We start from the raw sequence: 24,608 nt of genomic DNA on the forward strand, positions 1-24,608 counted from the left end.
GGTATACACACACACATCGCTTCTCGGCCTTTTGGCTAAGATCAAGTGTAGGTATACACACACAATGATGGGAGAGTACATTCACGCATCTGTAAAGCAATTGGCACATTTATCAGAAACCTTAAACTTTGACCTAAAATACCATTCCTGGGAATATGTTCTTAGGAAAGTCATCAACATGAAGTTTTATGTACTAAAATGTCAGTCACATACTTATTTACAACGGTGAAATTAGGTACACAGTAAACATTAAAGGAATTGTTTAATAATTTATGGTACAGCCACTTGATGGAAACTTACGTAATCAGTATATGTTCTCAAAGTGCATGCAATTAACACGAACGGCGTTTTTGGTGTAATGTGCCGTGGAAAAGGGTACAACGTTGTATGGGCTCTTTCTATGACACTTTTATAGAAAAAGGCTAGAAAGGAAAGAAGTGTTTTAATGGGAATTATGTTGAAGTCCTATGATTATGAGAGATTGTTTTCACCGCCCTATATTTCTCTTTGACTCTTTTTTTCTTTTTAAATGAACAAAGTCTACTCTTCTTGAGCCTGCGGTGGCGCGTCCTTCTCTTGCGCTGTGCCTGGGTGTTAAGGCCTGCGCAGAGGGGACAGGCTCAGAAACCCTCCTTTGCGAGGTTCCCCCTGCAATCCCGACCCCCCTTTCTCCGCCCCCACCTCTCCGAAGCGGACTGCGGGCGATGCCCGCTCCTCCCCACACCTCGCTGGGGTCCCGACCAAGCGGGTGGCGGGGGAGGAGCAGGGCGGGCCCAAGCGTTGCTGACACGTGGGGAGGGTGGAAGCTTCGGGGGAGGAGAGGTAGGGCGTGTGGGTGGGTGTGTCTGCGAGTGGGAGAAACCAACCCAGGCTGCCTCAGAGTTTCCATTTTCTTGTGCTGCTCATCCGGTCCGAGACCTACAAGGGTCTCCACACTCCCGAGATCCCCGCATAGGCAGACACCGGGCGCAGACACAAGAAGGCTCTGACTGCGGCCCTGCGCTGGCGCGGACGGCCCGCCACGCGACGCTTCCTCGCACTTCTCCCCCACCCTGGGACGGTGGTAGGGCCCAGCGGCCACGTCACTCATTGTTTACAAATCCACCGGAGCCGGTAGGATTCCGGCTCCCGCGGCTGCGGCGCGCGGCGCGAGTGTCTACCGGTCTTTGGCTTTCGTGTCTGCCCGGGCCCCGGCCTTGGCCTCGGCCTCCGCGCCGCGCCGCGCTCCGCCGCGCCCCACAGAGCCGCCAGCGACGCCAGGAGAGCTCCGGGTGCCCGGGTGGGTGCCATGCCTTGCCGGAGGGAAGAGGAAGAGGAAGCCGGCGAGGAAGCGGAGGGGGAGGAAGAGGGCAGCTTTCTCCTACTGGAGCAGTCGGTGACGCTGGGCGGCTCGGGCGAGGTGGACCGGCTGGTGGCCCAGATCGGCGAGACGCTGCAGCTGGACGCGACGCAGGACAGTCCGGCCTCCCCGTGCGCGCCCCCCGGGCCGCCGCTGCAGCCCCCGCAGCCTCCCGCGGCCGTGCGGGCTGATAAGGTGCGGCCTCCCGGGCTGCCGCTGCTTCTGCCGACCGCGCCGGCTGAGACCTTGGGCCCGGCGCCCCCGCGGGCCCTGCGCTGCGTCCTCGGGGACCGCGGCCGCGTGCGGGGCCGGTCTGCGCCCTACTTCGTGGCGGAGCTCGCCGCAGGCCCCAGTGCGCTCCCGGGGCCGTGCCGGCGAGGATGGCTGCGGGGCGCTGTCGCCTCCCGCCGCCTGCAGCAGCGACGATGGCCACCAGCCGGGGCGCGCGCCCACGAGGACGACCCGCACCGGCTCCTGCAGCAGCTCGTGCTCTCGGGAAACCTCATCAAGGAGGCTGTGCGGAGGCTCCAGCGAGCTGTCGCCGCAGTTGCAGCCACAGGCCCTGCGGGCGCCCCCGCGACTGGGGGCGGCCGCAGGGGACCGGACCCGGTTGCCCTGCAGCCCTCTGACGCCTTGCACTGACCCGGGCCCCCTGGAGGAGGAAGAGGAGACCGCTTCGCAAACTCGTCCGCGTCCTGCTCTCACTAACCCTGAGCTGAAGCCGCCGTTCTGGGAGCGACCGACTGGGCGGCGGGAAGGTGTGTGGGGAGACCTCAAGCCGAGAAGTTACCGGCCCGGGCCTGGCTATAGGAGAAAACTTGAACATGGAGAGATCCCCGGGTCAGGACGCGTCCGTGCCGCGTGAGAATTTCCCTGGCCACCTGGAGGCCAAGGACCTGGGATAAACTGGGAGAACTATGGCAGCTACTTGTATCGGCTTGTACCTGACTTAACCCATGGGGACGTCGTGTACTTGGGTTGTTAAAAGATGGGGCTCCGAGCGGCAGGAATCGTGAGGGCTTTATAACAACACTTGAAAACTTAATGACACGAATACATTTTATTTTCCGGTGGAAGAGCTTAGTGAAAATGGTGCTACAGTTGCTGTGCAAAGAAATTCCGGAGGTAGTGGGTGGGTTGGCATCGCCCACTTTCTCCCACCTAATCAGCGGCTGGTAGAGGTGGGAGATGTAAACCACAGTTAGGGCGTGGGAGGGAGGAGGAAAATTTTGAAGGTGAGTAGAGTTGGAGTTAAATTTGGACTTTCAAATTACTTGACCTTGACACCTGTGGTTCAAGGTCAAGGTTTGCTGTACTGGAAGGCTGTGGGAGAGCTAACTCACCCCCGTGTCCTTTCTTTCTCTTGCTCTAAGAAGAGCCCAGTCTGTGCTTTCCTATCTTTTGGGAGTCTCCCCAGGAGACAGGCGGAGAGGGACATGTGAGGAGAGTTGTTTTTTCTGTGCTTTCCTCTTTCCAGAACTCCTCCTCCCATGAGGCCACTCTTGGCCGTTCCTTGAGCTTTCTCAGAAACAGTCATAAACAATCTTGAGTCTCTGTCCTGTGGTCCCAGCCCGCCTTTCTTATTCCACCCTTTCTGGTGTCTGCACAAGTGGATGAGACCCTGGCTGTTTTTCTGCCCTGTTCTGGCCCTCTGTGGATCCGTGGGCCTGAGCCTCCGTGGGTCCTCAGCCCTCACAATTTCCTCCTGCCACTGACTCTTTGTGAGTGACTGAAACTGTTTTTAAAATGTGACTCTCCGAGAGGAGAAACCGCCGGTTTTACACTTAAGAAACTTGAGGGCGCTTTAAGGTGCCACCCCCAGACTTTAAGGTAGCTAACCCCATTTTTTAAAAAAGATTCAATGGCTTGTTCATTCTCCAGATGTAGCTATTGACATACACTTCGCACCGGAGTGTCTGAAATTGTGGTGGTCCTGATTTATAGGATTTCTTAATTAAAATGTCTGCTGAATAAATTTGTTTTTTTTTTTGGAACATGGTTTGGCTTTTTGGTGGAAGGTAGGGGAAAAAAAGCACTTGGGGATGATACCTTTAATAATGAAGAGTGTACTTGGAGGGACCCGGGCTCAGCACCGAATAGTGATGGAGCTGCCAGGACTTCAGTACTTCTGGGTTGATGCTGCACAAGATCAGAAAATTAAGTCTAGGTTTTTACAAACTCTTAGATGGGCTTCCAACTCCCTTTGTGGCATAAGAACATATTCCAGAAACACTTTCTAGGCTAGAGGGCAGAGGCCAAGGGACTTGTGTCTGGAGCAGGGAGGGAGGATTTTCATCTGAATTTATTGTATGAAGAATGGTTTTCCCCTAAGAGACTGAACCAGTCTTGAGCTGTGGCCTAGGGAAAGGAAAATGGTCTTACCGTGATGTATTTGGTAGTTGTAAAAAGGCTCACTTTAGCAGGCAGGGGTTAAATTAACTGAAGCGCCCTGGCCCCTACTCATTCTCCTGCCAGCAGCCCCATCTTTCCCAGGCATGGAACCCTGAGGAGCCTTTTCCTATTTACTCCCTTGCCCTTTTCAAGGAAGCCTTGCTTGGTACAGCCCAGCTCTGCTAACCAGCCCCCCACCCCCACCTCTCCTGCTCAGCACCTCTTTCTCCCTTGCCTGCCCAGCACCCTCCCACACTGGAGCTGCAGGGGAAAGCTAGTGCTCAGTGACTCGGTTTGAGTCAGACCTTGCTGCTCACCAAGTCATTGCTCTGTGTTTTCCCTTTTCTCATTTATAAAACAATAATACCCAATAGGGTAGTTGGGAGGGTAAAATGAGGACCTGAGGTGTCTGGGACACTTAAGTGCTCAAAAAATATTGGCTGTTAATTCTTGGCACCACTATTGGCCCTTAATCCTTCAGGGAACCCTATCTATCTCCTCAATGTGCCCCACTCACCCTTACTAGCACTTCAGCCACCCCTGCTCCTGCACCACGAGCGTAAGCTGTTGCTGCCTCTTTTGCTCCTGTGCTCTATTTGTCTCTTCCTGAACTCCTTCCAGAAGACCATCTCCACACACCTTCCAAATGGTCTGCTTCTGCTTTCATCATTCCGGGGTGTAGCATTTACTAAGCATACATGTGCCAAGTACGGTCCCAGATATTGAAATTGTTATATCATCTCCTTACGTCATGACTTTATTTGCCACGAGGTAGGCACTATTGTCTCCATTTTTTAGATGAGGACACAGAGGCCCAGGAGACTGAAGTCACCACCTGTTAAGTGGTGAAGCTGGGATTTGAACCCAGGCAGCCTGGCTCTAGGATCTTTCTTCAACCAGATCTTCCAGGCATACTCTACCACCTACAGTGAGACTTTTTTGACACCATTTTCTCCCATGTTTGATTTATTAAAGTTGTTAAGAGCATCCTAAAAACCCTGACCCACGAAAATACCTCAACACTCTAGCATCACCATTCTCAAACTTTCTTGTGCACTAGCCATATATGTGCAAGGTGTTTGGGATCCGGGATGAAGCAAGGTTTCAGACATCCTGGAAGAACTCACAAGCAGGTTTGAGGCCAAAACCTTCACATAGATAATAGGTATTGCATGAGAGAGGCACAGGTAACAAACGGTATATGGCTGCTGCTTTTAGAACCTCCAGCCCTCTGTAAGATGAGGGCATAGTGGCAAGATGGTGAGGTCTCACCCAGTGCAGATGTCCGATGGGTCTGCAGGATGGTCAGAACAGCACTCAGGATTGAAATTAGAATGATGACTATGGACAAGGAGGGAAGATCTACAGGACCTGAGAAGTAAGGTAGAGCGGGGGAAGGGGAGCCCCGGTTATACAGGGGGAAAGGGAACTGACCCCTGTTATAGGCAGGTACTCTACAGGTACCATATATCAGATGTTGCTTTTCAATGGGAAGAGGTAGGAATTATTGGTGGTATGGCAGGATCTGAACTCATGACTCAACGTGATCCTCTTGCAACCTGTCTGAGCCTACCCACAGCTTTCCTTATAAACCTTAGCCACTGCTACTGATCAGCCATCTGCAAAGGCTATAAAGAGCCTCATCCTGGGCCTGGGCCTGGGGAAGTGTCTGTGTAGGAAGCAATGGTCATTTCCAAGGTGGAAATGGGCAGCTTGGGATAGCCCATTCTTAGTACTTGGCTCAGGAATGATTGTGGCTGGGAAATCCCTAACCTCTTGGAAAGGATGGGTACAGAACTGGGGGCATGGGTGTGGGCAGAGTTGAGACAACTCCATCTTCTGAATGGGCCAGTCACATTCTGCAAATTTTGAGCCCAGAGGACCAGGGCTACAGGGAAATAGCAAGGAGAAATGGGTTGTGTGAGTGTGTGTGTGTGGTGGAGGGGCGCTGGGGTTAATTAGGAGTTTCATGTGGGAAGGTACAGGGACAGCAGCTTGTTGCCTCATAAATGACTAGAGAGAAATTGGGGCTGAAGATTAGAGATTTGGCAGTTAGAGCCAAGAGGGGTGGATTGAGCCTGGGACATGCTGTCAGTTGGGAAGTAACACTAGCTAATGTGCAGAGTGCTTGCCTTGTGCCAGGCTCTGTTCTAAGTACTTTCAAATCTATATGGGAGGAAGAAAAGTAAACAAAGGGATCAGACAGAAAGTAAGAGTAGAACCAAGAGAATCCAAGAGAGGTTGGTGAACTGAGAGGGATGGTGGGTATGTGAGTATGTCTCCAACACTCATGGTACACACACACACAAGCACAGCTATATGACTCTTTGTATGTCCTCTGGTCAGGTCCAGGGTATTTGAAATCAGATCTTACTTAGTGATTTTCATCGAAGTTATTCAGCTTCCCTTTATCAGCACCATTAAGTGGTTTGGTGTGTTTTGAAGACCTGTACTGTGAGTTCTTCCTCTCCCTTACCCACCTGGAGAAAAGTACAATTTATAGGGGAGAAAGGTGATTATGACTCCAGTCTCCGGGGAAGATTTTCAGGAAAACCTAGGAAACCATTTTCCACCCATATTAGGCTGTGGAATCTAATTTAGTAAAAAAGAAATGGGCAACAGGCAGGGCAAAGGTAACAAGATGAGATAACCAGCTTGTGACTTTTTTAAACCACCCAAATCAATAAATCAAACAAACTGCTTGAATAGCCTACCAATTGGGAGTTATGAATTTTACCTCCTATGAGTCAGTTAATTGATAAGGGGGAGCAGTTAATAAACACCTTGTTACTACATTCAGTTTTTATTCTATTGTATAAGGTCCAGAGATGGATTCATTTCCACAATAAGAGAAACATACTCAGCCATCCAAGGCATGAAGGGTTATACAAGGTTGTTTCAAGAGCCGATGGTCAGGTCCCAGGCCTTGCTGTGGTAGGACAGTTTGTGATATAAGATGCTGTTACGTGGGACATCCACCCTTACAATCTCCCTGAACCCTGCCCGTTAAACCTGTCCAGCCTGGGCACCCCATCCCTTCCCACCACCTCAAGGAGGATTGTCCTTTATAGCATCTTCCCTTCAGTTTCTTCCTTTGCATATTCTCCATCCACAGCGGACAAGTGCAGGTCTCTCCTAGTTGAGCAAAATCCTTCCTTTGGCCCTCTTCCTTTTTAGCTGCTGTCTCTCCTTTTCTGTCTTCTTCGAACTTCTAGGCACCACAATTCATTTCTGTTCTAAACACCCTAACTCTCTTAGCCTCCATAAGTCTGTTGATAACACCCCATTTGTCTGCTCGGCAAATATTTACTAAATGTCAATGTTCAGGCGTTGTTACTAAATGCAGGTATGTTTCAAGCAGTGGCCTAAGCAATTTTACTAGCATTAGCTCAATGAATCCTCACAATCCTATGAGGCAGGGACTTTATTATCAAACTCCGTGGGTGAGGAATGTGAAGTTAGACAGATGAAGTGAGCTGCCCAAGGTCACAGGTAGGAAATTTAAAGGAAAGAGCCAGGATGGTGACCCAGGCAGTCTAGCTCCAGAGCTGGCATTTAAACAGCTGCACATACTATACTGAGGTCTACAGTTTTCTTTTCAAAATGTGTCTCTTCTTGTCTTTTTCCCTCTCTTCCCACCCAGGCCCTTATCATCTGGTGCCTGGATGTTTTAACAGCCATTCAACTGATCTGGTTGACCATAAATGTTAGCCTTCACCCTCTAGCCATCCCCCACGCTGAGTCACCTGATAATCTGCCTAAAACATCCTCTTCATCTTGTCACTTCTCTGCCATCAAAGAATACTTAATCTCTTTGAGAAAAGAAGACAGTCACATATGAGCTCCTGAGATAACTATAATGACAGTATATAAAATGATGAGTGAGAACAAAATGAACTTGAAGATCATTCCTTGCGGGAAAAAAATTGCATGACTTTCTCAGCACAAATGATAGACAGAAGTGGACAGGGCAGGCAAGCAGAGCTTCAGCTGAGCACTGAATGTGAATTAGAAGGGGAAGGGTTTTCTGAAAGGTAATGGGAGAGTTCAGAGCTGTGACTGCAGACTGTCCTCACCACACACTCTCCCTTTTGTAATATTCCCTGCTGCCCCTCCTCTACCCGTCCCAATCCTGAGCTGCTTTCAAGGTTTGGCTTTAAGGGGATCTCCACTCTTTCTCATTAAACTTCTTCTAGACTGACTATTCCCTTCCTGTGCATTTCTCTGAGTGCTTACATATATATATATATATATATATATGTGTGTGTGTGTATATACATATGTGTATATGTATATATACATATATGTGTATATATATATATATATATACACATATATATAAAACAGGGGTGTATACTCTATAAACTTGTCTGATCTTCAGAGGAAACAGGTTCATGCCTTTTAAGAAACAGGACGAAGAAGCCACTAAGAGGTAGGACTCCCCACAAGACTTAAAGCAGTGGCCACCTTCATGCAGTAGCTTCCAGGAGTGGTTTTATTATTTGAATGTTTATTATTTGCTGTTTGCTTCCCATGTGATTTAATTTTCACCCAATTCTTCAAGGTAAGCTCTGTCGTTATCTACCACTGACAGATGAGTTAATTGAGATTATTGAGGTGAAGAACCCCTGTGCCAAATCAGGAGGCTAGCAATGGAAGGCTGCCTGGAGAGCCCATACTCCTTCTATTACGCCTCCTGGGAAACACTGTTATGGGCAGGTCACTTGTTCTCCCTTCAATTATGGATGGAAGACCAGGAGGAAGAGCTGCATGGAGAGAGTTTGCTCCTTTGCCTGCACCAGCCTCACTGTATTCAAATGGAGTGCAGCTCCGCATGGAAATCTCTGGACTACCATCTCTAAATGAAGGCGGTACCACTAGACCACCGAAGGCTGAGTTCTCTCGGGGCTGACATTCTGTGATTACTGAGCATTGGTGGAAGAAGGGGGAGCTAATTGAGTGAGTTAGTAATTTGGTTGCCAGGGTAACTCTTTCCTGATTGGAAGGAAGGGATCACAGGGTTCAACACAGACTTTGCTGGATAGGAAAGTGGTGTCTGATCTTCGCTCCATGTTTCTGCTTCTGAGCTGGAGAGAGCAAAAGAAGGGTGAAAATTGAATCCAAATATTGTAGCATTTACGCCTAATTTAGAATGAAATCCTAGGGTGGCAGATTCTATAGAGTTCTGTGTGAAATGTGGCATTCTCTTCAACAAATCACTTATGATTTACCAGTTTCTGTGTTTTTTTTTTTTCATTGAGTTTATAGCTTTGGTCTCTTATGTCACTCAAGCCATTTTCTGTGGTCAGCTGTCTTTATAGGATGCTGAACATTTTGTAAGGAAATGGTTACTGCATACCTGTCTTTCCCTAGCTCAGTCTAGGGGCATGATTTTCCAGGGTTCTGATGGCAGGGCCACCACACTGGACAACTGCAGGGGTGTCGTTCACATTGTAATACAGGTGTGGAGTTGTGCAGTGAATTATATTGAACTATGTATGATGATATCAGGCTATTGGAAAGAGGCCTGCACCGGATGCCTAGAGACCTGAGTTCTAGACTCTGTTAGGCTTTTGACTTCAAAAATGACTTTGTATGTCACTCTGCCCTGCCCCTTTCCTGGACTATTTTTTTCCACCTATAAAATGATCTAATAACTTTAAAAAATAATTTATGTAAACCCTTATTCCAAAAAAGGATTTTTCGGTGACTTGTAAGACCTTGCAGTTTTAAAAAGGTGGGCAGTTTTAGGGTTGTAGTGCATTGAAAGTGCCTGATAGTAGCCATTAGTTTTCTCCAGTCTTCCTTATGTGTAGGGAAGAGGGTTGGACTGCGTAAGCCCTATGGTTGGGTCTAACCTTAAGCAATCATTACAAGAAGCCAGCACAGAAGTCAGCAGTGACATGAATCATGGCCAACTTGGCCCTGGATTGCTCCTAACCTTTTGACCTCTGGGAAATCCCACCCCAGCTAAGAAGTGGGGCCAAGGACTTCAGTGTTAGTCCAATGTCAGGGGAGTCACCACCTGACCACTTTCCCCGGCTGCTCAGTGCCCAGAGGTGGTAGCCCACTGTATGTTGGAGGCTCCTTTCCTCAGTTTGTGTTCGAGCTGCCATAATCACCTTTCCTCGCTGGGCAGCAGCGAGCCCTCCACAATCCTTTCTGGGAAGTTGTGGAAAATGGCTGGCTTGGTGTGTTCTGAAGGTACTTCTCAGAGACCATCAGGGTCTGTGTGTGTATGAGAGAGACAGAGAATGGGAAGCTACAGACAACAGGAATTGAGTCCAAAAGGGAGGAAGTTGGGAATGGAATCACAGAGCACCTGATCCAGAAAGCATTTTTGGAATCATGGCATGCCCTTAGGGACAGTCCTGGGTAAGAAGGGGTAGGGACAAAAGGCTGTTTATCTGCAGGAAGTGCTAGTAACCCTGAACCCTTTTCTCTCATCTCACTTTTCATCTGTTTTACAGATGAGGAAACGGAAACTCACAGTTGAGCAATTTGTCCAAGGTCCCCATTTAATAAGTGGGGACCTTGGATACCCTGGAACCTGGATACCCTGTATCCAGCCTGGCTCCTTCTTTGAGGGAACAGACTGTGTATGTAGTAACTCAGAACTGGGGTTATAGAAATGGGCTGTTATGTCACTGCTTAGGGAGAGAATGGCAGCAAAGGTGCCAAGGGCAGAGAGAAGAGTCCTTCAATACCCTCCTAGCCAGCTTTTCCACCGCAGACTTACATCCTGAGCAACCCCTAACCACGAGCTGCTCAGCCTTAGAGCCACCTTGTGGAAAAAGTCCACTTAATGACCACAGTAGAAAGAAGAAAAAAAGTGATTAGCCTCCCAGTCTGCAGTGACTGGTTGATCTGATGTTCTTTGCTAAAACATTCAGAGCCATCTTCATAAAACATCTCCATCACTGACGAGTAATTCAAAAGCTCTATCTAAGGTTTTGGTGAATGGGATTGATCCAAATCCTGACCTCACTTTCATTTCATTTCATGCCAGCACCAATACACACCCAGCCATGCAGACCCTGTCTAACCAGTGAGCTGCTCAGACACAAAGGCGCTCTAATTACCATCTGCAAGCTAGGCCGACAAGGATTTCAGGCGTTTTCATGTTTATAGAGATCACAGAAATGTGTTCTGTGCATGTTTCCCTCCGACAGCAAGTATAAAATAAAACCAAACAAGAAACACAACACATTTATTAAAAAAAAAACAGATATTTCAGTTAAGTTAAAATCCTATAATCAGGATAGCCACAATTCCAGACACTCCGGTGCGAAGTGTAGATATGTCAATAGCCACATCTGGATGATGAACAAGCCATTGAATCTTATAAAACTAAAACACCAACTAAACGGTCTTAAATCCCTCAGAGTGAGTGAACAGTATGTTACAAGCACTTCGCGGTTCACAATGGCACAGCCTACAGCTTCTCCATTTGGAGGGCCACATTTTCTACTCAGTTTCTTTCACTTACAAAGGCAAGCTGGTATGGCTGGGGGAGGGGCAGAGGGAGGAAATCAACTCCATCTATCCAGGGAATTGCAGCTGTTATTGCAAATGGCCCCGGAGAGCCCATTATAAGCTGCTATGCGAGGCTGTTTCTTCCTGGAGTGCCCGTCACGTGGCTTCTCCCCAGCCCGGGCCCCCAGGAGCACCAGCACTACGCTTTTGAGTAGGACAGCAGGGCCGAGGGGGAAAGGAAGGACCGGAGGCCACGTCTCCAGTGCTTCTGTGAAAGCCTAGGGCGCGGCCGTCCTCAGGAGGCACCGGCGCCCAGCACGTCCCTGCCTCCCTGCACCCACGGTGGCGGCGGTGCGCATGTCCTCAGGAGACTCCAGAACTTGCAAAAAAACACTGCGCTCTTTTCCGAGTACAGGCAGAACCCGGCTACTTTTCTGTCTTGCTGGAGCCCCACAACCCCGTGTGCGCCCAGGAAACAGTGACCTTGAACTCGCGAAGAGGCGGGCCAGCTGTAAAAATACTTTTGAGAGGACCAAGGGTTCCCTCCGCGCCTCACCCTATCCTTTCCCCAGCACCACCCGACCCGGCCTCCCATCCCCACCCGGGGCGCACTGCCTCTGCTTTCCCCTACCACTCCGAGAACCGCAGACAGTTGCAAAGCGGGGGCAGAGAAAAGGTTACTTCTATTCAACTCCCAAAACGTCCCTTCATGGTACCAGGTGTTTTAAGAACCAGCACCCCAAAAGACACGAGATGGTTTTTTTGTGTGTTAAGTTTTCTAGGCTGGCAGATTGAGGTACTCCGAAATGATCGTCTATTCATGTTCACCTCCCCCAAAAGTGGATCAAGGACCAGCCTTGAAAAAGCAAAGCAAGTAACGGATCATCCTCGTCGCGCGTGCACTCTGCGATCCTGAGAAGCGTGGACTGTGGCACCATGGTTGCCGGGCCGTGGAACTGCAAGCTGTGTCTCCAACATGGTCATGCCTAATAAGGTGTCCTATTGATTGTGAGCTTGGGATACGCTTTCTTCAATAGGGCCAAATCCTGGTTTTCAACATCAGAGCCCTTGACCTCAGTTCCCCACGAAAACACTCGCGATTTTTCCATTCAGCGTCCTCCCGCTTCCAAAAGCGCGAGTTCCCCAGTCTGAGTAGAGATGTACCTCTCAGGGGAACCCCCTGCCCTCCAGAGGCTGGCGCTGTGGCCACTCCCGGGATATTAGCTGCCGGGGACAAGAACGCCGTCGCCAGTTCGGAGCTGCGCCCTCCTCCCTGTCGCGCCAGAGTTGCTGCAGGCCGCGCGAGGGCTGCGGGGCGACGGGGGCTTGTGCACCGGGGCTGTCAAAGGCCTCAGGAGAGGGCTTTGGGGAAGCTTTGCATGTAACCGCAGCCGTCGCGAATGAAGCCTTCGCACCGCCTCTTTGATGAGATTCCCGGAGAGCACGAGCTGTTGCAAGAGCCGGTGTGGGTCGTCGTCGCCGGTGCGGACTTCCGGCTGGGGCCCGCGTCGCTGCTGCAGGCGGCGGGAGGCAGCGGCGCCCCGCAGCCATCCTCGCCGGCACGGACCCGACAGCGGCTGGGGGGCGCTCCTCTGGTCGGCTGCCGAATGCCCATCTAAGTTGGGCTGAGGAGGCAGTGGGGACAGGGCGCTGGGGCCTGCGGCGAGCTCTGCCACGAAGTAGGGCGCAGACCGGCCCCGCACGCGGCCGCGGTCCCCGAGGACGCAGCGCAGGGCCCCCAGGGGCGCCGGGCTCCCCGCCCCGGCTGGTGCGGTCGGCAGAAGCAGCGGCAGCCCGGGAGGCCGCACCTTATCAGCCCGCACGGCCGCGGGAGGCTGCGGGGGCTGCAGCGGCGGCCCGGGGGGCGCGCACGGGGAGGCCGGACTGTCCTGCGTCGCGTCCAGCTGCAGCGTCTCGCCGATCTGGGCCACCAGCCGGTCCACCTCGCCCGAGCCGCCCAGCGTCACCGACTGCTCCAGTAGGAGAAAGCTGCCCTCTTCCTCCCCCTCCGCTTCCTCGCCGGCTTCCTCTTCCTCTTCCCTCCGGCAAGGCATGGCACCCACCCGGGCACCCGGAGCTCTCCTGGCGTCGCTGGCGGCTCTGTGGGGCGCGGCGGAGCGCGGCGCGGCGCTGAAGCCGAAACCCGGGCCCGGGCCGGGGCCAGGGCCGGGGCCGGGGCGGGGCGGGCGCGGAAGCCAGAGACCCGCAGGCACTCGTGCGGTGCGCTGCAGCCCCGGGAGCCGGAATCCTACCGGCTCTGGTTGATTTGTAAACAATGGGTGACGTTGCTGCTGGGCCCTACCACCGCGAGGGTGTGGGGGTGCGCAGTGCGGTTCAGGGGGACGAGGGTCCTCCTGGGCGGGGTCCAGGGTGAAGCCTTGCTCCCTAGAGCTCCACAAACCTGAATACTGTCTGCGTGGACTCACTGGGTAGCTGCTCTTCGCCTTCTCAGGCGGCAGCGATTGGCATTTACAGAAGATGAGCACCGGCGTGGACTCTGTTGGTTTCTTCCACACACAAGCACAGACACTTTCACTCACACGCCCACACACTCCCGTGCTCTGAGCGCGTCAGCTCGTCTGGTTTTGGCATTTGCGCTTTTGAGATCCCAGGTTCTAGCGTCTGGTGAGCGATGACCGGGCGAGGGAGGGGAGGGTGGAGAGGTGAAGGAGTCAGGTTAGGGATTTGTCTGGAGATTGGGGAAATGGGGCATACAGGGATGGAAATTAAGAAGGGGACCCTGTGCTACGATGGGGGTGGCAGACTTGGAATTGGCAAAGAAAAGCCACAGATTAATATTTCTTGATCAGGAGCAATGGGTATGTGGGGTCTTGGATTGGGGCTGGCGTTACTGGCGAGGAGGAGGTTGCTAGTCTTGGGAAGAGCTCTGAGCTAGAAGATTCTTTTAAGAAGAATGCCTCAGCCAAGTAGGGGGGTATCCTTTCTGAGAGGGTTGCAGGAGAGGAAAATGGTGAGCTGTTTGGATGGAAATGGACAGATGATCCAGCTAAACCCTTTAAGATATCATGATTGCCTTAATGATTAACCAAGACTTCATTTCTTAAAAGGAGGGACAGAAAAATCAATCATTTACTGTTATGTTGTTTGGAGGTTTTAGACGTTTATTCAGAATCCCAACCCCCTCATGCCTAACTTCCAAACACACCTGTAGTAGACTTGGTGGACCAGCCTTTACAAGCCATCCAGGGGAGAGATTAGCAGGGTGATGAAAATATTCAAAACTGGATTATAGTGATGGTTGGACCCCTCAATTTTACTAAAAATCATTGAATGTTCACCAAAACGGAGTGAATTTTATATGTAAATTATACTTCAATAAAGTTGTTTTAAAAATTAGCCACAATGTATGCACACACAAACACAGAAGCCAGGTACTAGGAAACGACTTTAAAATACTGAGCAGGAGAGTAGCATAATTTAGAGGAGAGTGCAAGAGGAAGAGAGTGGAGCCTGGGGATCCAGAGAAGTAGAAAAAAGGGTCTTAGTGGGCAGGTCCAAAGATGATAATTACAGGAGCAAAACTGTAGGGAGGGATGAGATGGAGAGAACAGGTGGGAAGTTGTTAAAAAAAAAAAGGAGTTGGGCTTATTTTTGTCAGGTATGGAGGAAAGAATATGAGAATGAAGGAAGAGGCAAATTGAAGAAAGCCATTGAATTTTTGGAAATCTTGGAAATTAAATCTTGGAAATCCAGACTTCTACAGAGTGCCATAAAATTTATCACCTCATTTTAGTGGATTCCTTATGATTTTCTATATGTAAGTTCATGTCATCTGCAAATAGAGGTGGTTTTACTTCTTCCTTTCTAATCTGGATGCCTTTTATTTTTCTTGCCTAATTGCTCAAGCTAGAATCTCTAGAACAGTGTTGAATAGAAGCTGTGAGGGCAGACATTCATGTCCTGTTCCTGATCTTAGAGAAAAGCTTTCAGTCTTTCATCATTAAGTATATTGTTGGGTTTTCATTGATGGGCTTTACTGGCTTGAGGACATTACCTTCTATTCCTGGTTGGTCGAGTGTTTTTTGTTTTGTTTTTTCAATCATGAGAGGGTCATCCCCTTATTGTAAATCAGTGTTCATTAGAGAGCGTGGTCAAGCAGCCATTTATTAGGTAGAATATTCTGAACCTAATTATTTAAAAACTTAAGATGAAAACAATTCGTAGCAGTTTACAATTTGTATTTTTAATGTCTGGTTCAAAATCTGTAAGTTTCATACATCGTGTGGGCATGAAAAATGGTACAACCACTTTGGGAAAAGACCTGGCAGTTTCTTACAAAACTAAATGTACACTTATCCTATGACACAGTTCCAATCCTAGATATTTACCTAAGAAATAAAAACATATATCTGCATCAAGGCCTACAGGCAGACAATCATAGAAGCTTTATTCATAAAAGCCATAAACGGGAAACAGCTCAAATGTTTATCAACAGGTGAATGGATGAGCTATGACACATTCATAAGATGATAACGGAATGTGCTTTAGCAACAAAAAGGACGGAAGTATTGCTATATGCAATAACATGCAAAACAGTACTCTAAGTGAAGAAAGCCAGAGACAAAAGATCACATACCGTATGATTCTGTTTATATGACGTTCCAGAACAGGAAAAATTAATTTATGGTAGGGAAAATAAATCAGAAGATTGATTGCCTTTGGAGAGGGTGGGGTGGGGCAAGGACTGAGTCAGAAGAGGCCTGAGGGAACTTGAAGAGTGGTGGTAATGTTCTATATCTTGATCGCTTCACTCGGGTTCCACAGGTGTATGCATGTGCTAAAACTCATTGAATTATAACTTAGTATTTATGTATGCAAATTTTACATGAAAAGAAGAAAAAACTATAAACAAATATTGAATCCTGGACGAGCTGATGAATCTAGGGGTGAGGTGTACGGATGTTTGAAATTTATTCCCAAGAATACAAATATGTGAGATGAGTTAATACATGAATAGATAGGTAGGTATATGATAAAGCGTGTATAGTAAAATGCTACTGTTACTGTATGACCTAGTGATTCCATTCCTAGGCATATATCTGAGAGAATTGAAAACATACGTTCACACAAAAATTTGTACATAAAGATTCATAGCAACATTATTCACAATAGCCAACATGTAGAACAACTCAGATATTCACTAGCTAATGAGTGGTTGAATAAAATGTGGTATATTCATACAATGGAATATTATTCACTATAAAAAAGAAATAAATTACTGGTACATGCTATAGCATGGATGTACCTTGAAGACATTATGCTAAGTGAAAGGAACCAAACACAAAAGGCCACATATTGTATAATTCCACATATATGAAATTTCCAGAGTAGAAACAGAAAATAAATTAGTAGTTGCTAGGGGATAGGAAGAGAGGGGAATTAGGACTAACTTAATGAGTTTCTTTCGGAGTGATGAAAATGTTCTAGAATTAGATTGTGGTGATATTTACACAACAGAGTGAATATACTAAAAACCACTGAAGTGTACATTTCAAAAGTGTGCACTTTAAAATTCACTTTAAAGTGAATTTAATGTTATGTGTAGGATATCTCAATTTTTAAATCTAAAACATGTTGATGATAACATCTAGGTGCTGGGTAATAGTTCACTGTCAAATTCTTTCATTTTGTTGACTGTTTGAAATTCAGAATAAAATTTTAGAAAAAAAAAATAAGCCACAGTAAAGGAGTGATTCATTTTGTGACTTCATTTAGAACTGCCCAAGGCATGGAAGGCTTAGGGCTGATTATTGCGAAGGAAGGGAGGAAATATACATGCATGCTGCTGGCAGGTTGACGGGGGAATTGTGTGGACTCATACTCCAGTGTTGAAAGACTGGAGACAATCTGCTGTGGACTGACTGAAGTCTTGCCCACTGTGGAGAATTTCAAACTGTATGGCTGGAATGAAGCTTGACACTTTTATTTTTTTTTACACTTTTATTTATTTATTTTTTTAACAGGACGTTTATTGGGAAACAGTATGTACTTCCAGGACTTTTTTCCAAGTCAAGTTGTTGTCCTTTCAAACTTAGTTGGAGGTGCCATTCAGCTTCAAGTTGTTGTCCTTTCAATCTTAGTTGTGGAGGGTGCAGCTCAGCTCCAGGTTCAGTTGCCGTTGCTAGTTGCAGGGGGCGCAGCCCACCATCCCTTGCGGGAGTCAAACCGGCAACCTTGTGGTTGAGAAGATGCACTCCAACCGCCTGAGCCACCGTGCCGACCCGACACTTTTATTTTTTATTTTTTTAAATAAATTTTATTGGGGGAATATTGGGGAACAGTGTGCTTCTCCAGGGCCCATCAGCTCCAGGTCATTGTCCTCAATCTATTTGTGGAGGGCATAGCTCACTGGCCCAATCAGGAATCGAACCGGCAACCCTGTTGTTCAGGGCTCCACTCTAACCAACTGAGCTACCTGGCCTCCCCAGAAGCTTGACACTTTCAGAGGCTAGCAGCATCCCTGAGTGATGGGCCTCCGGAGCAGCAAGGCAGACACAGGCTTGCCCCTTTTTGCTAATCACTTCATTGCCTCCCAGCTTCCAGATAGGGATGCTCCCAGGGCTGGGCAGGTTGGGGAGGAGGGATTTGTATAGAGAACTGAAGAGATTAGGGGATTTCACACTGAGATGCAAAGAGGTGTTAATGAGGTATTAAACACCTCTCAGTAGATTAGCATCGAGGAAGCTGGAAACCTGTAGGTAGAAGTTGAAAATATCTTGAGGCTGCTGACGGGGTGGAAAAGAACAGGTTGCTGGTTAAACAGGGTTAACCAGGTTAAACAGGGTTGCTGGTTAAACCCTGGTTAACAGGGTTCTAAGGAACAGGTGGGTCTGTAACTGGGTAGTTAAAATGGGTAACCGGCTTTGGGCTAACACTGATGAAGCAATGGGTCATATTTGCCATTATAAAAGTAGAAAGGACTCAAGATTGGGAAGCAGGTTTAGAGGAATGCAGCCCCAGAGATGGAGACTTGAGAAGTGTACTGAGTTGAATAGGTCCCCTCCAAATTCATGTCCACCCGGAACCTGTAAATATGACTTTATTTGGAAATAGGGTCTCTGCAGATGTAATTAAGTTAAGATGAGATCAAACTGGATTAGGGTAGGTCCCAATGCAGTGACTGGTATCCTTATAAAAGAGGGAAATTTTTGGACACAGACATACAGGGAGCATGCCTTGTGTCAACAGAGGCAGAGATGGGAGTGATGTTGCCAGAAGCCATGGAACAGTGAGGATGGCCAGCAATCACCAGAAGCTAAGAGCATGGAGCAGCTTCTCCCTGAGTCCCCAGGAAGGAACAAAACCTGCTAACGGACACCTTGATGTCAGACTTCTGGCCTCCCAAATTGTGAGAAGATAAATTTCTGTTGTTTATAGGCCCAAGTTTGTAGCAATTTGTTACAACAGCCCTAGGAAACCAGTGCAGGCTGTTTCGAGGAATTATTTAAAATGTGTAAGACATGGAGAAACTTATTGAAGGTTCTGGGGTAGTTCTGAGGATCAGTGGAAAAACTAAAGGGCTGAGAGCCTCTCTGATAGATGTTGGGTTATGCTCGGCCCAGCCAGGTCTACCATTAGAACAGGCATAAAGAAGGAAGAGATCAAAAGATGAGGCCAATAAAACCTCATTGAATGTTGATCATAGGTTAAAAAAAAAAGTGGCCATGTCAGGAACACATCCCCACTGGGGTAGTTAGGATGACCCTATATGGGCTGATGCAATTATTGCTCCCGTTTCTGGGACTGCAGAAATGACTGTACTGCTCTTGCCAAACAGATGGCAGTGGGAATGGACAAGAAGAGGCTCCAACTTGCAAAGTGATTGGTTGTCGGTGTCAAGGGGAAGCCGTCCCGGATCTGCAGGGGCTTTGTGTCTGTCTGGACGCCTGAGACAGCCAGTGGTCTCAACAGAACTGGAAATCAGGAGCCACATGGTCAGGTATCATAACTCAGTATTTTAAAAGAAGATTCTAGTTTTATTTACTTGAATAGATTTGGTTCAAAATTCTAAAGGTCAAAATGAGTGAAGTGAAAGTTCTTCTCCATCTCTGTCCCCACCCACCCACCTACCCACCCACCCACTTTCCTTTCCTGGAGGCAAACTATATTATCATTTGCTGTGTATTCTTTCAAAGATGTGTGTGTGTGTGTGTTTGTGTGTGTGTGTGTGTATAAAATTCTGTTTCCCTTTGTTAAACAGTAGCTATAACAGAGGCTGCTGTTTGCCTCCCAATGACCATTTTCCACTTCAACAAGCCCTAAGTTGTAGCAGCACCAGAGCTACAAGACCACATTTCTAAGCTTCTCTTGCAGCTAGGTAGGGCCATGTGATTAAGTTCTGGCCAATGATGGAAGTGGGAAGTGTTGTGTGGTACTTTTAGAAAGTCTCCCTATTAGGAAAGGGGCCAAGCTTGTCTTTTTTTTTTTTCCATCTTGTTTTCTTGTGTCCTGGGATATGGAGGTGATGGAACTCTAGCAGCCATATATAAGAGAAGTGAACTTGAAGGTGTCTCAAACAATGTCTGAAGACACAAATATGGTCCTAGACTGCCTACCTCTAGATCTCTTAAGTGAGAAAGAAATAACATTCAATTTTGTTTAAGCCAACCAGGAACTTTTTTTTTTTTTTTTAGATTTTATTGGGGAAGGGGAATAGGACTTTATTGGGGAACAGTGTGTACTTCCAAGATTTTTTCCAAGTCAAATTCTTGTCCTTTCCATCTTAGCTGTGGAGGGCACAGTTCAGTTCCAGGTCCAGTTGTCGTTGTTAGTTGCAGGGGGTGCAGCCCACCATCCCTTGTGGGAGTCGAACTGGCAACTTTTGTGGTTGAGAGGACGCGCTCCAACCAACTGAGCCACCTGGGAGCTCAGCGGCAGCGAGTTGAGCTGCCGTATTCAATCTTAGTTGCAGGGGGCGCAGCCCACCATCCCTTGCGGGAGTCGAGGAGTCTAACGGGCAACCTTGTGGTTGAGAGCCCACTGGCCCATGTAGGAATCGAACTGGCAGCCTTTGGCGTTAGGAGCGCGGAGCTCCAACCATCTGAGCCACTGGGCCGGCCCCCAGTAACTTTTAAAAGACAATACTAATATAATCAGAAAATCTGCAAAGATGATTTGGAAAGAAATTCCAGTCAGGCCTATTAGAAGTGCTCAGATGAGGAAATGAAGCAGATAATAATTGTAGCAACCAGGTACTGATTGTTTTTTTAAACTGTTTTATTGAGATATAATTTATATACCATAAATTTCACCCATTTAAAAATGTACAATTCAGTAGTTTTCAGTATGTTTACAAGTTGCACAGCCATCATCATTATCTAGTTTCAAAACATTTGCATCACCCCAGAAAGAAACCTTGTACCATTAGCTATATTGAATATTTACTCAATGCTTGGCACCCTGAAATGTGCTTTATAGATATTATTTCCTTTAGTCTTCCAATAACCTCTGAGTTTGGTATTATACCCTTTCATGGATAAGAAAACCAAGGCACAGAGATACGAAAACTTGTCCAGGATTACACAAATTACAAGGGCCAGAGCCAGCATTCAAACTCGGTTTTGGTTGATATGAAAGCCTGCCCTTCTCAAACCACTACCTAGAAGCTGTTACCCAGGCTTTTCAATCTGGTCTTTGAATTCTGCCTAGTTCTTATTCCCCAAAGCCTGTTGATTCTTTCCTTCAGTGCCTCTGCCAGTAGTCATGCCCTATTTCTGGTCCCATTGCCGATGCCCTTCATGTTTCCTTGGCTGGGCTCATGCAGCTTGTGTCTGGGCCCCAGCCTCTTTCCCTTTAATCCACTCTTCTGGCAGTCAACTTCCCACCAACCAACCCTGCTCAGGTTACCCCCCACCCCCACTCTGAATAGGTTCACACTGCCTCCTGAGCAAAACTCTCAGCTCCTTAACACAGTATCCAAAACTCTCAGAGGCCTGGCCCTGGTCCACTCTTCCAATCTTATCTTGTCCTCCTCCCCCCCCCCCAGAAGCCCTTTGCTGCTATGAGACGGGGCCCTTACCAGTTTCCAAGCACACCTTACATGTTCCTGTCTCCCCATGTTTGGTCCTGTTCTTTATGCAGGGAATGCGTCTACCCATTGAACTCTTACTCAGTCCAGCTACAAACCTCCTCCGTGAATCTGTCTCTGTTCTCCCCAATAGACAGTGGTTCGTCCTGTCCTCTACCCTCCCACCCCATTCAGTTTCTGCAGTGGTTCTCTTACCGCATACGTCCTTTCTGTAGTTACTTGACTGGTCTAGACTATAAGAGCCTTGAGTCCAGAGGGTCCTCTGATTGGCCAGGACTGAGTCGTTTGCCCACTGTTATAGCCAGAGATAGGGTCAGTCCCACTCAAAACATTTGGAACTAGGAAAGGGGAGCAGAGGACCCCTAAAGAGATGCTAAATGCGTCCAAACAAAAACCCATGTTTAGTAGAGGCAGCATGTAATTTTTCCATAAGGTCTGAGTAACCTTTCACTTACGCTTTGATTTATTTGATTCATTTGTTTCTTTATTCATTTAACAAATAGTTGGTTAAGCAAAACCAAATATAGTCCTTAACCCACACAGCCTACAGTCCAGTGGGAGAAGCCAACGCTAATCCACAAACGCTAATGCCAACAAATCTAGATGTGTGCTAAATGTAAAAACGATAACCTGAGACACAATTATTGAGTCCCCAGAAGGTTTTCATGTTTCCTAATCCAAATGACTGTGAAATTCTTTTAACTGGGTAACAAGCCTTTTATTTCACAATTAGAAGTAGTCCTTTAAAGTCAGAAGAGGTACTCTTGGATTTAATTCATAGGGAGGTGTGAATGAATGAGCAAAGCAGCTCTCTTTCTACATTCTTGAAAGAAGTTCAATCCTATGGGTGGGGACGACTCCTACAGGGGGCTGAATGATAGTTTCCTTCACTTTCTAATTTTGAATGGGGACTCTTTGAAGCTGACTCTGAAGGCTTCTTTCTAGTGGACAGAGAGGTAGGGGAAGCCTTGAGGCCTTTTCTGACCTTCACCCTACTTCCTAATAGCTATAGATACTTTGCAAAATATATCGCCATACCAAAGTAACCTCTATGAGAATGGATTATAGTGGCAGAAAACAAGCATCCATCCAGGCTTCAGCTCGCATGACCGTGGAGCTAACACCCAACACAGCGGGTTCATAATGTACCGCTTGTTCCTAAACGTCACATACAAGTATATGTCACTGCTTTGAAACTTACCATCGGCACCTGGGGGCCCCTGACCTGAGTGAGATCCAGAGTGGTTTTGACTAGAGGGCCAGAGAGATTCCAATTTGGTCGGTTTCCAGGCCTTCCAACTCACTCTGCAAGACTTAGGACCCACCTCTGCCTCCTACAGACCAGTCCCCACGCCAGGCTTGGCTGCTTGAGGTACTTTCAGGCCTTCAGAGAATTTCATCCTTGCTGCTGTTGTGGCCCAGACAGCATGGCCGCCCTGCCCCTCCAGTTACAACCTGAGCTTTCTGAGGGTAGGAGTCAGGGCTCATTTAACTCTATAGACCCAATCCTGAGCTCAGTGCCTGATAGATGGTGAATCCCATTTATCCCAAGATGCCCTGTGCTTCCGGTTCCTCTCTCTGCCAGCCTGTTGCTGGTGACCTGGCTGGGGAAGATGACCCCCAGGGTTTTTACCTTGAGGGTTCCAGCCTTGAACTCGTTCATTGCTAGCTGCCCAGGACTGGTTCCTTGACCTCACTGAGTTCCCTCCCCCACCATCTCTCGCCCTGTGGCCAATCTTGGAGAGGATTCCACAGCAAAACTGAAACGGTTTTATTTTCTCAGCAAACAGAATAATGTAGATGCTAATCTTTGATGTGTCTGAAGGAGACTGAATGGTTTGCCCCAGAATAAACAGGTGCCCCAGGAAGCAAAAGCAAAACAAACAAACAAAACCAGGAATGATTTGTAGCACACATCTGTCTTTTAATGTTTTTCCCCTTTTGGAGGTAATTTCCCACTTTGGTGGGACACAGGGCTTTCCTTCCACAGAAGGCTGGAGATAAGCTACCTAAACTCAGCCAATCAGATGTTCTCACCCATGACTGCTTCTCCAGGGATTGACAGAAGACCTAAGGACAGATGGGAAATCAGCAGAGGGGTGACTCTGCTGAGTCAAGTGGCACTGAATAGTGTGACATTGGCTGGGATTTGGAGTCCCTAACCCCCTCCCTTCCATCAGTTCTCCAACCTAGTATCCTTCCAAGAAATCCAGTTTCTGTTAGGTTAGCCAAAGTAAGTTTCCGGTGCTTGCAACACAGACTGATATAAACCTAAATGTGCAATTGGTGGGGACACTTTAAATAAACCAGGGAACATCTATAATGTGGGATACTACACAGCAGTTTAAAAGGGTGATAGCAATCTATATGGAAAGATCTTTAAGATGCACAAATAAAGATCATATTTACAGCATATCAATATTTATCTAAAAATAAAACAAAATAATGTATTTCTCTATATGTGTATGTTACCTTGAGAATGAAATACCATAAGATAGGGACTTTGTTTTGTTCACACCTGGTATCTCCAGGCCTAGAACAGTGCCTGGCACATGGTAGACATTCAATAAGTATTTGTTGAATAAATATACTGTGTAAAAATTATCTGGAAGATCGCACATCAAACTGAAAACAGTGGCTTCTTAGAGGAGGGACTAGAATGTAGGTAGGGGTGGTAGATGAGGGAGATTTTACCTGTATGTATTTGAAAAAATTTTTTTACAAGAAAAATGTCTTCATGCGTTACTTGTATAATTAAACAATATAAAAAGAAAAGAGCTAAATATTAACAGGTGATGAGAAAGCCATTAAAATGATGATTCCCAGGCAGCCAGATGGCTCCATTGGGTAGAGCTTGAGTTCTGAACAACAGGGTTGCTGGTTCAATTTCCACATGGGCCAGTGAGCTGTGCCCTCCACAGCTAGATTGAAGACGAACTGCCACTGAGCTTCTGGAGGGGCAGCCCAGATGGCTCAGTTGGTTAGAGCCGGAGCTCTTAACAATAAGGTTGCCTGGTTCAATTCCCACATGGGATGGTGGGTTGCGCCCCCTGCAACTAAATATTGAAAACGACAACTGTACTTGGAGCTGAGCTGTGCCCTCCATTAACGACTTGGAGCTGATGGGCCCTGGAGAAACACGCTGTTCCCAATATTCCCCAATAATTCTTTAAAAGAATAAAAAAGTAAAATGATGATTCCCAAGACGGGGAACAACAAATACAAAGTTAGGTGGCAAAGAAAGGGGAAAGGAATGGATTATTGCAGGTGTGCAAGTGATCTTTTGGTGGGGGTATTGGCCGTTTTGACAAGAGAACGAACCGTTAACTCTTTAGTCTTTTTTTTAAGGGTCAA

General features: G+C 47.6%; 3 protein-coding genes across 3 annotated transcripts in view; 2 read left to right on the forward strand and 1 right to left on the reverse strand.

The window, feature by feature from the left end:
* The first annotated feature begins 1,120 nt into the window (after positions 1 to 1,120).
* On the forward strand, positions 1,121 to 3,325 carry FRAT2 (FRAT regulator of WNT signaling pathway 2). The gene has a single exon (XM_081074720.1). The coding sequence runs from the start codon at positions 1,289 to 1,291 to the stop codon at positions 1,979 to 1,981; it is 693 nt and encodes a 230-aa protein (XP_080930846.1). The 5' UTR covers positions 1,121 to 1,288; the 3' UTR covers positions 1,982 to 3,325.
* Positions 3,326 to 10,927: 7,602 nt separating this feature from the next.
* FRAT1 (FRAT regulator of WNT signaling pathway 1) lies at positions 10,928 to 13,385 on the reverse strand. Its single transcript, XM_081074721.1, has one exon. It carries the CDS (start codon positions 13,258 to 13,260, stop codon positions 12,427 to 12,429), a length of 834 nt encoding a protein of 277 aa, XP_080930847.1. The 5' UTR covers positions 13,261 to 13,385; the 3' UTR covers positions 10,928 to 12,426.
* A 5,053-nt stretch (positions 13,386 to 18,438) lies between these two features.
* Positions 18,439 to 24,608, forward strand: part of ARHGAP19 (Rho GTPase activating protein 19) — a 59,688-nt gene continuing 53,518 nt past the window's right edge. The window contains exons 1-2 of the mRNA XM_081075025.1: positions 18,439 to 18,575; positions 19,005 to 19,166. Coding sequence (XP_080931151.1) covers positions 18,550 to 18,575; positions 19,005 to 19,166 — 188 coding nt within the window. The 5' untranslated portion in view covers positions 18,439 to 18,549. The remainder of the gene's footprint in view (positions 18,576 to 19,004; positions 19,167 to 24,608) is intronic.

This window comes from Rhinolophus hipposideros (genome assembly GCF_964194185.1).
Source record: "Rhinolophus hipposideros genome assembly, chromosome: 15".
Lineage (NCBI taxonomy): Eukaryota > Metazoa > Chordata > Mammalia > Chiroptera > Rhinolophidae > Rhinolophus > Rhinolophus hipposideros.

Coding starts and splice junctions, on each gene's coding strand:
- FRAT2 (XM_081074720.1), top strand. CDS start 1,289: ATGCCTTGCCGGAGGGAAGAGGAAGAGGAAGCCGGCGAGGAAGCGGAG.
- FRAT1 (XM_081074721.1), bottom strand. CDS start 13,260: ATGCCTTGCCGGAGGGAAGAGGAAGAGGAAGCCGGCGAGGAAGCGGAG.